This window comes from Protopterus annectens, chromosome 1.part1 (genome assembly GCF_019279795.1).
Source record: "Protopterus annectens isolate FY-2018-M chromosome 1.part1, PAN1.0, whole genome shotgun sequence".
Lineage (NCBI taxonomy): Eukaryota > Metazoa > Chordata > Ceratodontiformes > Protopteridae > Protopterus > Protopterus annectens.
The window spans coordinates 631,874,110-631,891,947 of record NC_056726.1 but is presented as its reverse complement, the minus strand read 5'-3'; the positions used below and the strand labels follow the sequence as shown (position 1 = coordinate 631,891,947).

Here is a 17,838-nt window from a genome sequence, read left to right as displayed (position 1 = left end):
AAGAACATGAACATAACATCTTTACTTGATGTTGTTAATCTTCATTTATTCCTTACTGATGGGACAGAGTCCCTAGCTACCTTTAATCCTGGGAGGCCCTTATGGAAGAATGTTTCTGAGTACCAATGAACCGAAAGATGCTCTTCCCCTGGAGGCCAAATCCAATTTGTAATGAGTGCTAAAGGTATGAGGGTTAGTCCAGGTTGCGGCTGCACAAATGTCATTCAAAGAAGCTCCCGCATGGAAAGCAACAGAAGTAGCTAGTGAACTGGTAGAATGTGCTCTGAATTTACAAGGCAGAGGGGTCCTGTTCTTTTGGTAAATTGAGGTTATGCAGTTTCCCAACCATTTGGTGAAAGTTACCTTTGAGACAGGATTACCCATTTTTGGTGTTGAGAAGGCCACAAATAATTGGTCTGATTTACATATTGATTTTAGTTCTGTCCAGGTAAAAATGTAATTGCATATGTACATCCAGCAAGTGAAGGCAATATTCTCCTTTCTTTGAGTAGTTGGGAAAAATACTGGGAGGTCAACTGTTTGGTTAATCGTCAGTTCAGAAATAACTCTGGGTAGAAAGGATGGGTTAGTTCAGAGTGATACTCTGTCTTTGTGAAATATCATACAGGGATGTCTGATACACAAAGCTTGAAGTTCTGAGACATGTCTATCTGATGTGATGGCTATCAAAAATAATGATTTAAAGGAAAGGAATTTTAGATTGCAAGTAGAGGCAGGTTTAAAAAGGAGATTGTGTTAGAGATTGCAATACTAATGTTAAGTTCCAAGGTTCTTTTGGTTCCCTGAAAGGGGGTCTGATATGTAGAATACCTTTTAAGAACGTTTTGCAGAGACAGGATATAAGGGAAGAATCTTGAAAACCAGTATGGAAATTTGAGATAGCATCTAAGCACACCTGAATGGTTGAAGCTGCTGCTTCTGAATCAAGAAGATTTGACAAATATTCCAAGACTACAGTAACTGGAACTGAGAAGGGATCCAGTTGTATTCTTTGACACCAAATGAGGCAATGAGGATTACTCTGCTTCTCAGACGAAGGGCTTTCTTTAGAAATTGGGAAATCAGGGGAAAAGGAGGAAAAGCATACAGAAGTCCCATGGGCCAGTTGTGGATCAGAGCATCCCTCGGGGACTTCCCCTGTGGAGGGATTAGGGCAAAGTAGCTGCTGCATTTGTGGTTTTCTGAGGAGGCAAATAGATTGCAGCAAGGCTGGCCCCAGCGACTGAAGATCTTTGTCACAATAGTAGGATTGAGGGACCACTCGGGAGGCAGTAAGGTGCATCTGCTCAGTTTGTCTGCAATCACATTGGAACTGTTGGGAATATGCGTTGCTATCAGAAAGCGATTGGAAGATATTGCCCATTGCCAAATCCTCACGGCTTCTCGACATAGAGGGGGATTTGGTTACCCCTTGTTTGTTGATGTACCAGACCACTGACATGTTGTCTAATTGATCTGCAACAGTCCCTGACGAAAGGATGGGAAGAAATTATTGCAAGCTAGAAGCACCGCCCTCAGTTCTAGGACACTGATATGCAGGTTGGCCTCTGTATTTGACCAAGTGCCTTGGACCTTCTTCACCTAGTAAAGCCCCACCCACCCTATCAGAGCAGCATCTGTGGTCACTGTGACTCTGTGCTGTTGAGGACAAAAGGAGCGGCTCCATTGTTGTCCATCTGGCTTCATCCACCACATTAAATCTTGTTTGTATCTTTGTGTTATTCAAATTCGGAAGGATAAGGGGTGGTGTAAGGGATACCATTGAGTTAGAAGGAGCCACTGTAGAATTCTCATGTGTAGTCTTGCCAAGGGAACTACAGTAATTGACGCTGCCATTGAATCCAAGAGTTGAAGTACAGTTCGGGCTGGGATTAGTTTTTGAGAAATTAAAACAAAAACAACTGGCAACTTCACTGAAGACTGAATCCACAAAGTTTAATGAAGCGCTTTTCTTCCAAATACTTCTTTGAACTTCATCAGATACTAACATTCACAAAAATCAAGTTTAAATTGTCATGTTTAGCCATGACTAAAATCAGCTGGTCTCTCCATCTTAAAATTTAAAGGAACAGTAGTTAAAATAGCATTGTGAACATAATACGCATTTTCCTGTTCTTTAAAACTACATTATTTAACAAGCAAATGAATACATTTATCGCAGCAGCAATATGGTGAAAATCATATACGAAAATTGTGTAAAAATGTAAAGAGTCTACTCATTTATCTAACCTTACATTATAAACAGTTTCAAGTAAAAAATTAATAAGTAAAACATAATTTCTGTAATGTTGTTACTACAGTATTTCATCTTATTAAGGTTTGCAGTTTTAAACAGCATGTGATAGAACACATGTCGTTCAGTCCTGGAAAGTTATAAGCATTGAGACGAATTTGCCAGAGCCATTCCAACTTTTCTAATAATAAGGTGAATGGACCCCCTCTTGGATTACTGTCCACTTGATCAATTTTCTAGAATTTAAATGCATGTTCTGGATATTATTCTATATGCTTTGTTAAAGCATTGTCCAGTTTGTGTTTATTAATACAATATATATGTTCGTATATGCGGTCTCTCATTCTACGCTCGGTTTTACCGACGTAGAATGAATCACAATTTTGACATTTAGTCACATATAAGTTCATTTTGGAGTTGCAATTAACTTTTCTTCTTTTACTCAAATGTGTGTTGTTTATGTGCAGTGATGCACCTACATGAATGTATTTGCAGTAGGGGCAACTACCACCTTGTTTCATCCCTATTGCATATGACTGAATCCTGCACTCACCTTCAAATATATTCTTGAGTGTTCTACCCTTCCTAGTAATTAATCTTGGTTCTGTACCCAATTTGTCCACTATTAGTTTGTCCTCTAACAGAATATTCCAATTTTTTATCAGTATGTTTTTTATGTGATGATAATCAAGGTTAAAAGTTTTAATATAGCTCATTGTGAAATCACTTTGGTTCATACCTGTCCCAATGATTGTGTTCTGGCCTGATTTTCCATATCAACCCTGACTATCATTCATAGAGTAGTCATTCAACCCAGTAGGTTGTTGTATACTCAGAATGGGTATGTACACACCATTACTTCTTTTCTCCACAACTTCTTCTATTAGTTTGTCAATCAAAGTACTCGGGTATGCTCTTTTTGTGAATAACTTCTTCAAGAACTGGCACTCACTATGGAAGTCCTCATCTGTAGACACCACTCTGGCAGCCCTTACTAAATGGCCCTTTACCACCGATCTTTTTTGGTGGTATGGGTGTGCACTTGTATAGTGCAAGAATGTGTTTGAATATGATGGTTTCATATACATTTTTGCTTGGTATCTCTTTTCAACATAATTTTTGGTAAGTTGGACATCTAAGAATGCTATTTCATTTGGGTCAAAATTATATGTAAACATTAAGAAGTCTGTAGTCTCATTAAAATAATTAATGAGATTTTTTGCCTCTTCATGTTTCCCTTTTATTAGTAAAAATATGTCATCCAACTAACGTGTAAAATAAATTATTTTTGAGGCTATTCCTTCCTTATTGAGTACAAACTGATGTTCCCAGTAACTCATAACCAAATTCGCGAAGCTGGAGCCACAGGGGGAACTCATGGCTACTCCGCTTTTTTGCAGGTAATAGCTTCCTTTAAAATAAATGCAGTTGTGGGATAGAACTATGTCTAGAAGTTCTTCCACTAGACAGATGTCATTCTGGGGAGCCTCTTTCTTCCTTAGTAATTGACTAACCCACTCTATGCCCAATGCTTGTGGTATTGACGTATATAAGTCCTTTACGTCTACTGTAAGGAAGTTGTACTGTTCGTCATACTTCAATTCATTAATTTTTTGCAGGAATGACCATGAATCTTTACATATTACTTCTTCTATTGTTACATATTTTTTAAATATACTGTCTATCACTTTAGCACATGCATATGTGGCAGAATTCCTGCCATCAACTATAGGTCTAAGTGGAGGGTCAGATAAACATTTATGGATTTTGGGGACCCCAAACATTGTGGGTGCCACTGGTGTTAACACTATCATGTAGTTGTACATGTCTATATCTATCTTTCCCTCTATGAATAAATCATTAATGTAGATTTTGATACGTTCATTAGCTGTGTTGTATTCATTAAGGGATGCTTTCTGATATGAACTAGAAGCTAACATTGATTCTATTTTAGTTTCATAGTCATCCAAATCCATAAATACAAGGCCTCCATCTTTGTCAGGCTTCATGATGCATACCTTAGCTGATCTTATCAAGTTGAACCATGCTTGCTCATCTTTAGTTAAATTATACTCATAACCCCTGAATCTATTTTCCTTTTGGTATGTTCTCATGTCCAATTCACATATCTTTTCAAATTTATGTAACTAATTGTGCAAAGGGGAATTGTATGTACTTGATATTCTATATTGTGCTTGTACAACTGTGTCACCCAATAACAATTTTAAATTAAGTTTCCTAACATACATTTTCAAATCAAGAATGCTGTTAGATATGTCCATTCTCCTAGCTGGTGTAAAAGTCATTCCTTTAGCTAAGGTGTTAGCCATCTCAACAGAAATATCCAATGTAGAGAAGTTATAAACAAAAAAGTCACATTCCATATTTGAAATTATAGCTGGCATGTCTGTAGTGTTGTTATCCAAAATCTCCGTTACTTCCATTTGTTGTGCTTTTTCCTCTGGTTCCGTCTGTTTTGCTGGCCTCCCCTCAAAAAACCCTGATAATTATTCTGTTGATTGTTGGTAAGATTCTGTTGACTATTCCAGTTTTGTATATGCTCGCTTCTTCTCAGACTCTCATACTTGTCATTGGGAGCATCAAAACTGCTGTCGTGTAGTTCTGTAACATCCTGCTGAACGAAGTGTTCAGAACTGTTGTTTACCATTGCATTTTGTAAATGCCCACCCCTCTGCATGTACTCCTGACTTCCTGTTACACTATGTGGTTGATTGGCATTTGCACTAGCCTGCCCCTTCCACACTTGTACAACTGATGGCCATGGGTATGCTGTACCGTTCTGGTATTGCTGGCGATCCCGCTCAAAGAACAGGAAAATGAATATTATGTTCACAATGCTATTTCAACTACTGTTCCTTTAAATTTTAAGATGGAGAGACCAGCTGATTTTAATCATGGTTAAACATGACTATTTAAACTTGATTTTTGTAAATGTTAGTATCTGATGAAGTTCAAAGAAGTATTTGGATGAAAAGTGCTTCATTAAACTTTGTGGCTTCAGTCTTCAGTGAAGTTGCCAGTTGTTTTTGTTTTAATTTCTCAGTTATTTGTATCTTGGATTTTGGAGTTTTTAAGTTTTTGGGATTAGATTTTGACAGAGTATCCTCCGGATCTGTGATCGTATACTGAGCAGTCTGTGATCTGGTAGAGATACTAGACAAGCAGTTGTACTGAAGATCGCTCCGATAAATTCTGGGAACTGAGAAGGAGCTAGGGTGCACTTTCCCCAATTTATCGAGATTCCTAGATGTTCTGCAAGTCTGAGAGTGTACAATAATGCTTTTTCCAGTAGATGCTTGATGGGGTGAGGAGCCAATCGTCTGGATATGGAAACACTCAGAATCCTTGTAGTCTCAAGTGAGCTGTTACTACTGCCATGCACTTGGTGAACACTCTGGGAGCTGCAGAGAGTCCGAAGTGCAGTATGCGAAATTGAAAGTGATTGGCTCCTAGCCAGAAGTGAAGGAATCTTCTGGAGCGTTTGTCCATTTTTATATAGTAATACGCATCCTAAAGATCTATTGAGCACATCCAATCGTCTTTCTCCAATAATGGAAGGATAGACTGAACTATGACCATCTGGAATTTTTCTTGCTTGACAAATTTGTTTAAAATGCTGACATCCAGGATTGGTCTCCAGTTCCCTGTCTTTTTTGGCACTAAAAAGAATCTCGAGTAAAATCCAGATCCTATTTGGTCTGGTGGGACTGCTTTGATAACTCTTTTTTGAAGCAGCTTTTGAATTTCTAGTGCTGCTGTTTGTTTCCCTTTGACTTCGTTGGGAATTCGAGTTGGTGATGTTGGACAAAGGTTGAATGGAATGTGGTATCCTCTGGTAATGATCCGTTGTAGCCATAAATCTGTTACTGTTTGCCAGGCAGAAAGGTACAAGGAAAAACTTCACCAGACTGCTTCCAGAGGAAAGTAACCGGGCCGCTACTCAGGAGCACTGGTAGGGTTGCCCAGAGAAAGAATCTCTGGAACCCTGGTTATGTGGACCTCCTCTGCCCTTACTGAATTACCCCCTCTGCCATGGGGGGGGGGGTATACTCACCACGTGTGTCACGGAAAGGACCCTGTGACTTTTTTGTGCCACATATTTCCACTCCTCTGGTTCCCAGAATATGGACGTTGAGGGGTTGAAAAATGTAAGCCCACAGTAGAAAAGGGTCTTGCCATCCTTTTTACACCTGGCCAGTGTGTCTTTGACTTTAGGGAAGAAAAGGGAAGAGGCTTCCACTGGAGCAGTCTGGAAGGAAAACTTAAAGGGGTCTGCAAAGTCACAAAGGCGCATCCAGGCATGGCGTCTCATGACAATGCCTGAACCTGCTGCTCTGGCAGTTCCTTCCATGGGGTGAGAAATCAAATGCATGGAGGAGTTGGAGATGGATTCCAGGGTAGCTAGCTGTGAGGCAACCTTGTCACAGACCTTGTCAGACACAGCTCCTGCTAAGGTTTCAGAGAGTTCAGTCACTATGTCTCTCTGAAGCCTGCTGAAGTGTACCAGATAATTCAAAGATCGAACTGCAAAGGTTGATGATGCAAAGACTTGCTTCCTTAGCCTGTCTACGACTCCTTGTTTAGGGGGGGGTAAACAGTCTGGCTCTCCTTGGCCAGTTCTTTTTTGGTGGCAGCCACCACCACCATAGCATCTACTGGAAGTCCCTTGGACCAGTGAGGATTTTGATCTGGGGGAGATAAGATTTTGCCTGGCCTCCGAGGGATCGGTTCAATGGTGTCAGAACATTTCCATGCACGCTGCACAATGAGCTGAATTAGCTCATCTGCAGGTGGGGTAACTCAGGAGGTAGAGGGGTGAGCATGAAAAGCCTGCAGAAACATGGACTCTTAGGAGGAAGGGTCGGAAGGCTTTCAGTCACCCCTCTGTTTCAATATTTCCAGGATGTCTCCAAAAGAGACATCATCGGGGGCGACTGTGGGGACACTGCCCCTTTATCGTAGTCCGTGTCTTCGGTAAGGCACTCCTCACGTTTTGCAACTCAACCCAACAATAAAGAAAATTAATGAAATTCAAGGATAAAAAATAAAATTACTACATGTACATGCAAAATGCTTATAACATTTTTTTTATATGTAAAAGCAAATATATACATTTTAATTACCTTTTCCATGACAAGACGTGCAAGTTTTACTGGATTAGCAATATTTCTGACTGCAGATACTGCACCAGTCTCTAGATATTTGCCATCCATTATGATTGCATCCATTTCTACTTCACCATGTTCATTTAAAACAGATCCACAACCTAAGTGAGAAAAAACACACTCCAAAATGAGATGTTTAATTCAAATATTTATTTATGCCCAATAATTCAAATATTTATTTATGCCCAAGAATTATCTGCTGTAACTATTTGTAAAAGATACATTTGCATAGGAGAGTATTTATTATATACAAGTATTTATTTTATTAACTGAGTAGAACAACAATCCCTATGAATGTTTATCAAATTCAGTCCAGTGTTGCAAACTGACAAGAATAACCATGTATTACAACTTAAAAATAACTGCATAACACATTAACAATCGGGTAATACTCATATATTTAGCAGTAACTTATATATGTCATGAATACAGAATTTTTGAATTTACAATGTACAGAATTTATGAGCTATGGAAAGACTGGAATTTACTAAACAGTAGTTTTGAGAGCTGGGAGGGCTGTGGAGAGAAGATAGGTATAAAATGAACCTAGATAGCAAGAAAAGAAGGAGAATTCTGGGGAGGAACATGGTGGTGGAGGGGGGGGGGTGGCGGAAGAGCAACACCTGAGAAATGTGTCTGTCATTTCTTTAGCAGGGCAATATAGTAGCCTTAAACATAATGATAAAATAACAAAGAGAAATAGGCTTCAAAACTAAGCAATAGGCTGCATTAGTGTTCAAGAAGCATTTGCATTTAGTGTCTAAAAATAGTAAATACTGCTATGGCAGTGAAACATGTGACCCTGTAATGCAGTATATTATATACAATAAAACTTCTAAAAAACAGTCGCAAGTAGACAACTTCAGAACTTTTATTATCAGCAGGCTAAACCATACCATCTTCTGCTATACTAGTTAAAAGCTACCAGCCATACCAGTTCTTGCAACGGATATCTTACCTTGTGCTTTTATACCCTGGGAAAACACAAACTACAAATTACAAAGTCAAAGCAGGCCGGATAAGGTAGCTTGAGCACCTTCCCAAAACATCACACCCTGATCAAGTTTTTATTTCCAGATGTGCTGAAGTGGGACAAGAAAGACTTGCATTTTCTCATTTCCATGGCAATGGACCCCACTATTCAATTTTCTGCCTTTTGTCCTCTACCCCAAAGCCTACATCAACAACAATCTCAATCTGTCCAAGGAAGCAGACCCACCGTTGGGCACAGCAAAGAAAGGGAGCAGTAAACCAACTGTATCATCAAGGGTCTACCTCTGAACCTAAGATGACATTTTGGATAAAAAACAACCACTCTAATGTCAGCCCTATCTAGAAAGGATATTGCTCAAACAGCACTGCATGCTGAAAGTAAACATTTCACCACACATTCTATTGAATCATTTTACTCCTTGCTCTAATTCCAGCATTAATGTCATGCTGTGCCTACTAGCCACTAGTCTCTTGCTTTCTAATGAGATTAGTCATGCCACACTCAAGATTACCTATTCTGTCCAAAGACACCATCTGTTGTCATGATATTTCTAGCTTACTAAACAGCCAAACTGAAAACAAAATACAAACAAGTAAAATGCATCTGGGAAAGATCATACCATAGTGAATAAAGACAGCTTTGATGTAGTCTGTAGCATTCAGGAATGGTATTAGCTACTGTTTTGCCAGTTTAAGAATTTGGATATCGTGCATGTGTTCATAATGATTTATTTCGGGTACTAACATACATACATACATTATTTGCATTTCAAAATCCTACACCATGGGATTTTGTATGCCAATCATTTCCCCATAAACTTGACTGCAGAAGCATTCTTCCTGTTCCAGCAGACACCATGCAGTTTCATATATCTTTTACTTCTCATTAACCTTCTTTCTAACAGCATTCTTCTTCTATTGGTGGTTTTATTCTTACAGTAATATCATAGCTTCTATCTATCTTTCAGAGTATGCTTCTCAACTATCATTCCAGTTATCAAGGAGGGAACTCTTATATCATACACATTTTCTTACTTCTTCTTCCAATTCCTTGTTTACCAACCAGCTATCCTTAATATAAACCCAGGACTGGAAACTGATGATGAAAGTGCGGATCTAGGAATGAGCTAGTTTAATTACAGAGCTTTCCATCCAAGACAGATTATGGAAGATCTTCTATATGTAGGTTGCAAGGACTCTTGAATACTTAGATTCATAGGTATGTACTAGGCTAATGGCCCTGGAACCTTTACAAGCCTAGCTCATAGAAGTGCCCTGGCACTGTGCTGCCCAACGTTAGTTTCCAGTGCCTCTATCAAGTAGAACCACTGGAGTGATACCCGGGGTGAACTTTCTACTGCCCACCCACTCATCAAGATTTCTCTTGAAGAGGGACAGCGAGGTGCTCTGCTTGACATGTATGGGAAGCCTATTCCAGAGCATGGGCAGTCTCTGGGTGAGGAACCTGTCCCTCCAGCATGTTCTGTTGAATGTGGTAATGAGGTTGAGGTCTCTGGAGTGTGTGGTGTGGAGGGATTGGGATTTCTTTAAATGTAGCACTTCTAACAGAGCTGGGTCAGACACGGCTTTGTAAGTCAAGCAGAAATCGCCTCTAAGTAGGCAATATGAGACAGAGAATAGCTGTAGTCTTTTGAGTCTGTCTGTGTAGGATATGTGTTTAATGCCTAGGATCCTCTTTGTGTGGTACTTCTGTGGCCTCTCCAGCTGTTGCAGGTGTCTAGTGAGGTACATGCCAAATTGGACATTATACTCGATGATTGGTCTAATGAGAGAAGAGTAGAGAGAGACGATGACCTCTTTCTTCCTGGATGCAAAACCCTTGGTAATGAGATGTGCCACATAGAAGGACTTTCTGACCACAGTGGCAATGTGGTGGTCGAAGGAGAGGTTGCTGTCAACCTGTGTCCCCAGATCTCTTATAAAGCCTTCAGTGTTCAGTGGGCTCCCACTGATGTGGTAATTAGTGGGAAATGAGTTTTTACCAAAGGGGATAACGACGCATTTTTTGGCATTAAGCTTAAGGCCATGGTTCAGACACCAGTCACTGGTCTCAGTGAGGCCTTTCTGTAGGATGTCTGCATCACTTGGGGAGTTAATAATAGCACCCAGTTTGCAGTCATCTGCAAACTTGCTCAGCGAGAGTCCCTTTCACAACTCTCAATCTGGAAACATCAAAAATCTGGACAAGGCCCATGAAAAATAGGTACAAATCTGTAAGCTGATTAATGAAAAATTTGCATACATAATTACAAACCGCCCACTCCAATGGAATTGTGGAATATCAACTTTCAAACGCAAACCAAAGAACAGAACCAAAATATAGCACCAGAGTCCCCCTGCAGCCATTCCAATGTCCCATTACCTGGCTATTTCACCCCATTTACCATAAACACTAATGTGTGCATACTGCTTTACATCTATAATGATTATTTGGAGTTTATTTTTACATTTTATAGCTCAATACACAAACACTAATAGATATCTGCTAAACATAGCAATATGGTCTCACAATGAAAATAGACTTGGCATTAAAACTTCTCTGCCCTTGAAACTCACATTCATTGAAACATATTGAAACCCACACCGCATCCAAAGAAAATGCATTTGGCCAGTGCTGGAGAAAGATTACCTTTGGGCTGTTTTCAAATCATATCCCCTTGCACACAAAACACGAAACATACATGCATTCTTTGATACACCTTCCTGACTTTATTAAATTATATTCCTTGTATAATACAGCACACTTGTTAGACTTAAGTTTAAGCGCATTTTAAATTTACTGTTTAAACATTATTCCAGTAGGCAATGAAACAAAATGCATGAACCAATAATGGCAGAACTGCCCTATTCATAGCATTTCCATCATAAAAGTTAACTTCCACACACAATCACATTTTAAATTTACTGTTTGAACTTTTTTCCAGTAGACAATGAAACAAAATGCATGAACCAATAATGACAAAACTGTCCTATTCAGAACATTTCCATGATAAAAGTCTACTTACACACACGCACACACTAATATATATATATATATATATATATATATATATATATATATATATATATATATAAACAGAATGACAGTAATATAAGCCATAGGCATCTTGCACAGCTTCTCACACTTATTTTCAATTTCAGTTTTCTTGGGGGAGGGGAGACAAAAGGCCAAAAATCAGGGACACATTTTAAACATTGCTTGTATAATTTTGGAAAGTTGCTTGAATAAAATGTTGTATTACCACCATGCAATTCTCTGCCAAGACTTGAACCCAGGACCCTATATACTATAATCAGAGCAATATACCACTAAGCCAGATCAGCAGTTTCCTGAAAGACAGGAAGACTGAAACTTAAATGGCTATCATTTAGTGAATTCAGTTCTCACTTCTCACCATAGCTCTCAACCTCTTAGCACAAAAAACCTGGACAAAGCCAATAATGGGGGATACAGAATTCAGTTCTCACTTCTCACCATAGCTCTCAATGTCTTAGGACAAAAAAACTGGACAAAGCCAACAATGGGGGAACACAGCCCCAAAATACAGACAAATTTCAAATACTGATCTTATAAACTTAGGAAACTGCCACAATAAAAGGTTTTGTGTTACCATTTATTTTCTGAAGAATGAAGTCTGAAATTCAAATGCCTGTCATTATTTAGTGAATTCAATCCTTCAGTGATTTGCCATAAAAATCCTGAAAACTATAGATTTTAATGAGGAGCAGAACAAAAATATGAGGAATAAATTCACAAGTGGTGGTGGCTAGAGACTTTAGGCTCTTTTTACCTGTACCCAAGGTACAAGGTTTGAGCCTGAGTACCTCTACCCACCTGATGTATTCTATTGGGGGCATTTTCACACAAACACAAACACACACACACACACCAAATACTCACTCTGAGGGATACCCCCAAACAATGTTAAGATGGAGTCTCATACTAAGGACTAACAGCACACAGTGACAGCTGGCAAAGAACAGCAGCAGAAGGTAAAAGATTAAACATATTTTATTCTGCCACACTTGTAAACAAAAACTCTGGTAGAGCAAATAATCTTAAAATTTAAAGCTCTTAGCTCTACAGAGGAGCACTTTCTTTCGGCCTGTTGTCCATAACTCTTAACTGTCCTTGATTTTATAGAAAATCTCTGATTTTGCCTCATATTTTTGCTCTGTCCCTTATACAATTTTTGATTTTCTAGTATCTCATTGATTATGGTCTGTAGTGACAAATATAAGAGTTTCACACTTCATATTGTGCAGGAGGTGAACTTCTTGGCATCCATGCCTCAAACACATAATAGGTTTCCGATCTTAACCAACTTCATTACAATTCTCTGTGTTATGCTGAAACACAACCAATGCCTCTCCCAGTCACTTCTTGCTCTCAAGTCTAACCTTGCCCACTTATTCACCTTGTTAGCAATCTTGTAGCATACTACATATCATGCAGTCTATAATTTTGTCATTCTTTTCAGTTTTAAAACTACCCCTCCAAGGGCACCACTTTTTGGCATGCTGCATCTCCGTACATACCACTGCTTCATACAGATTTATGGAAAACTTTAGTCATGAGTAAATTGAAATGCAACTGTCTGTGCACATCCAACAAGTGCAATTTATATTCTCCCCTGTTTTGGAAATTTGGGGAAAAGACCGGAGATTAATAACCTGATTAATAATGGATTCTGAAGCTACCTTAGGAAGAAAGCAGGGATTAGTACACAAGGATACCCTAGCCTTATGAAAAAACATATTAGCTGGTTTGACTGACTGACTGGCAGAAGTAATAGCCATTAAGAAGGCTGTCTTCCAGGACAACATTTGCAGATTCACAGAAGTTGCGGGTTAAAAGGGAAGTGAAACCAATGCCTGTAGAAACAGCATAAGATCCTACGGCGGTGTAGGATTGGTGGTCGAAGAAGAAAGGTACCTTTTAGGAAGGCTTTGCTTAGCTTAGAAGAAGATAAGGAAGCCATATTATGCCCCACATGAAAATTAGAAATTAATGCAAGTTGAACCTTGACTGTAGAAGAACTAGCACCTTGTTGGAAGATCTCTGCTGTGGAGTCCTGACCATCAGGGGAACTGGAGCAACCAGGCGGTAAGCTTCAGACTGCCCAGGTCTTGATGGGGAATCCCTGAAGGATGAGAAATGAGATCCGGAACTGGATCCAACAACCATGGTGGAGCCACCAGATGAAACCACAGAGAGGGAAACCAGACTTGGTGAGGCTAGAATGGGGCAATGAGGATTACTAGGCTTCCCAGCCTGAGAGTTTTCTGAAGGAATTTTGAAATTAAGGGAAGAGAAGGGTAGGCATACAGGAGACCGGGTGCCAAGCATGGAATAGAGCATCTATGGGGACTTCTCCCAGAGGGGGGTTCAGAGCAAAAAACTCACTGCACTTCATTTTGGAAGGAGAAGCTAAGAGATCACAGCAGGGCTGACCCCACTTGAGAAAGATCTGTTTCACCACTGAAGGATTCAGAAACCACTTGTGAGGAGTCAGGATGGACCTGCTGAGCCTGTCCACTAGAATGTTGGACTTCCCTGGAATGTGCATTCCCAGCAGTAAACGGCCGGTGGAGATCATCCACTCCCACACTCTCACGGCCTCACAACACAGAGGGTAAGATCTGTTTCTCCCTTGTTTGTTGATGTATCAGACCACTGACATGTTGTCTGTCTGGATAGCAACCATTCCTGGGAGAAAATAGGCATGGCGAGCTTGCAACGCTGAAAGCACCACCCTCATCTCCAGGACGTTGATATGCAATTTGGTCTCATAAGGGGACCTCATGCCTTGGAGTCTCCTCCCTGAGCAGTGCCCCCCCCCAGCAGGGAGGCATCTGTGATCACTGTAGCCAAGGGTAATGCGGGGAGAAAGGAATGACCCAGAAGTAGATCCAGACAATGTAACCACCACACATAAGAGTTCCTGTACACCCAAGAGACTCGGACAGGGTGAGACAATGGAAAGTCTAACATGGACCATTGAACTGAAAGAGTCCAATGGAGAACCCACATGTGAAAGGGTGCCAGAGGCAAGCGACAGATCGTGGCTACCATGGACCCCAATGCCCTTAATATTATTTCCGCTGTCAACAGTTGGGCTTGAAGGATGACCAGGACATGAAGTTTCAGTAACTGTATCCTCTCCGAGGTAAGAAAGACCTTGGATTGAACTGTGTCCAACCAAGCCCCTATGAAATCTAATACCTGAACTGGGGCCAGTGAAAACTTGCTGAAACTGATGGTGATGCCCAACTGCTGGGCTAAGCAAAGAAAGTAATCCCTTGCTAAACAGAGCTGATGCCTGGAAGGGGAAGTGAGGAGCCAATCGTCCAGGTAAGGGAAGACCTGTATGCCCTGGAGCCTCAGGTGAGCTGCTACTACTGCCATCACTTTGGTGAACACCCTGGGGGCTGTGGTGAGACCTAAGCAGAGCACTCGAAACTGATGATGATTGGTCCCAGCCGGAAGAGGAGGAACCTCCGAGAGTACCTGTCCATTTTGTTGTGGTAGTACGCATCCTGGAGGTCGACTGAGCACATCCAATTGTTCTCCTGCAGTAAGAGCAGGATAGACTGAATGGTGACCATCCAGAATTTCGTCTTGGCCACTGACAGGTTAAAGGTGGATAGATCCAGAACTGGTCTTGGGTCCCCCATCTTCTTTGGCACTAAAACGAACCTGGAATAAATGACTAATCTGGACTGTACTTGGGGGACGTGTTGGATGACCCATTGTTCTAGCAGCTTTGAAATTTCCAGAGCTGCATCCTCTCTGTGTGTGGGTCAAACTTCCGGGAGGTGTCTGGGTGGTAGAGGTGACTTTAAAAACAGGACTGAATAGCCTCTGGATATAATTTGCAACACCCAACGGTCTTCGTGATAGACTCCCAAGCTGTTAGGTGTAGCGACCGCCTCTAGAGGTGAACAGTCAGGCAACCCTTCAGGGCTGCTGTGCGGGTCAGTCAAAGAAAGATTCTTAAGACCCTTGATTTCTTGGATCCCCTCTGCCTCTAGGGTAGCGTCTGTTAAATCCTCCTCTGCCTCTGAGGGAAGGTGAGTCCTGAGTGTCCTGGGAGAAACTGAGATTTTCGGAATCATATCTTCTTGGTCCCTTGCTGATTCCTGGAAAAGTGGATCCTGATGGCAGACACAGTCTTCCCATCCTTTTCACTCTGGACTAGTGTGTCATGTACCGTCTTCCCAAAAATGGAAGAGCCATCATATGGGGCATTCATAAAGAATGCCTTAAAGGGTTCCAAAACGGCACACAACTGGAGCCAGGTATGACGCCTGATGGCAACACGAGTACCTGCAGCTCTATTGGCACCTTCCATTGCATGGGAGAGGAGACACATAGAGGTGTTAGCAACAGATGTCAGGGTGGCCATTCGAGAGAAAACTTTCTTGTCCTCCGCTGACATGGACCCCGGGGGTAGACTCAGCAACCTCCTTGAACAGGTCTTGCTGCAGCCTAATCAAATGTGCCAGGTAGTTCAGCGCCTGGACAGAGAAGGCCGCTGAAGTATACACCCACTTCCCAAAATGATCCATCATTCTAGACTTTTGGTCTGAAAGATGGACCGTAGAGCTCTTTTGAGTGAGCTCCTTCTTAGTGGCAGCTGCCACCACCATGGCATCAACTGGAGATCATTTTGCCAATGGGTTCTGTCCAAAGGGGGGCTCAAAACTTTGTCAAGGCACTTGGGAATGGGCTCCACTGTGTCCAGTTCCTTCCACGCCTGAGATACAATCAGGGCCACCAAGGGATCTGCGGGAGGGGACACCCAATAAGTAGAGGGTCCTATGCCAAAAGCCTCCAGGAACACCAATTCATCTGGGTTAGGTTTCTGGGCAGACCACCTCCCACTCTGGCATAGGATTTCCATGCTGTCTCCAAAGGAGACATCCTTGGGGGGGGGGGTGACAGGGGGGAACCTTCCCCTTCCTCCAAATCGGTGTCCTCTGTGAATGACTCCGGTGGGGAGTCCAAGTGCCTTCATTTGCACGTGCATTTGTGAGGAGCCTCCTCAGTGGGGGATTCTGAGGAGGACTCACCAACGGCTTGCTGCTTCCAACAGTGGGCACCCTGGGGCATAGAGGTGGCAGACTATCCTGAGATGGCAAGATGGCTGGACCAGCACCAGCAACAGAGGGTGCCAGGAAGGACTCCGAAGACAGGATAGTCAAGGGCCTTGACGGAATCAAGAGGACCCTCTCCACCACATTGAAAGCTGAAGGGGAATGGACTTCCTGAGAAGGGGAGATGGTTAAGGCCATATCCCTCCGAACCGACGGGGGAGTTAGAGCCGAGCCTATAGGGGCCAAGATGCCTAGGGGAAGGCTCTGCTTCGACACCATCCCCTCAGATCTGGCACCAAGGCTATGGCTCCAAGAGCCAGATGGATCCAAGCAAGTTGTATCTGACGTGCTCAAGGCCATAGCTGGCATCGAGGTACACGGTACCATCGGAGCTGACCCCTTGACGCCAAGTGTCCTTGGATCCAAGGGCTCCAAAATCAGGGGACAGATCAGAGAAGGAGATATAGGGATAAACACACATTGCATGCCCCCAGCTCCGGAGGGAGAGGGGGCAGGCAAAACTCCCAACTGGATCTGGGTGCGGATAAATTCCGTACCATCCTGTCCATCTTCATTTCTGAAAGGCTGCAGTGGAAAGAGATGAGGAGGCCACCGACACCACCCTGGACTGGTGGTGAGGGGAAGCTTGCACCGGCGACTGGGATCGAAGATCCTCCGGCTCTGGAGAAACCCAGGGAGTACGAAGCCAGGGTGACTCTGACCTCGGGACCAACCTAACTTTGGGAGGAGGGCCCGTCGAAAACTGAGGGATCTGGGGATTGCTTCTTAGGCATATCCCTGTACTTAGCAGGCTTATCTCTGTCCCTGGGCCTCTTGGCAGGAGTTTGAGTCCCAGAGACCATGGCAGAGACAGCAGAAGGGACGGAGGCAGAAAAGGCCTGTGCCTCGGCTGAAGGAGAGGGAAGGAACCCTTTTAAAATTAACTTATTCCTTCTGTCCATCAGTGTTCGTGGATTAAACCTGGAACAGATGGAACAGGAGGTCTCTAAATGGGCTGCCTTCAGGCATACCACACACAGAGTGTGGCCATCAGCTGGGGAGACCTTATGGCCACCCTCCGTGCACTTCTGGTGCCTGGGTTTTGGGGCCTAAGGCATAGCAAGAAACCCAACAAAAATCCCCACATACACAGGCACACACACACACGCTCAAAGAAAGGGGAAAAGAAAGGAAACTTTTTTTTTTTTAAACTGACATGAACGCGCAGTAGAGTAGAGAAGGAAAAATAGAAAAGGTAAACTTTAAAAGAGAAAATTTAGCAAA

At 42.1% G+C, this 17,838-nt stretch overlaps 1 protein-coding gene across 1 annotated transcript in view; it reads right to left on the bottom strand.

Moving 5' to 3' along the window:
- The window catches only part of ASRGL1 (asparaginase and isoaspartyl peptidase 1), a 757,546-nt gene that overhangs the window by 364,881 nt on the left and 374,827 nt on the right, over nucleotides 1-17,838 (bottom strand). Inside the window, exon 3 of the mRNA XM_044077290.1 lies at nucleotides 7,399-7,541. Within this exon, the coding sequence (XP_043933225.1) occupies nucleotides 7,399-7,541 (143 nt within the window). The remainder of the gene's footprint in view (nucleotides 1-7,398; nucleotides 7,542-17,838) is intronic.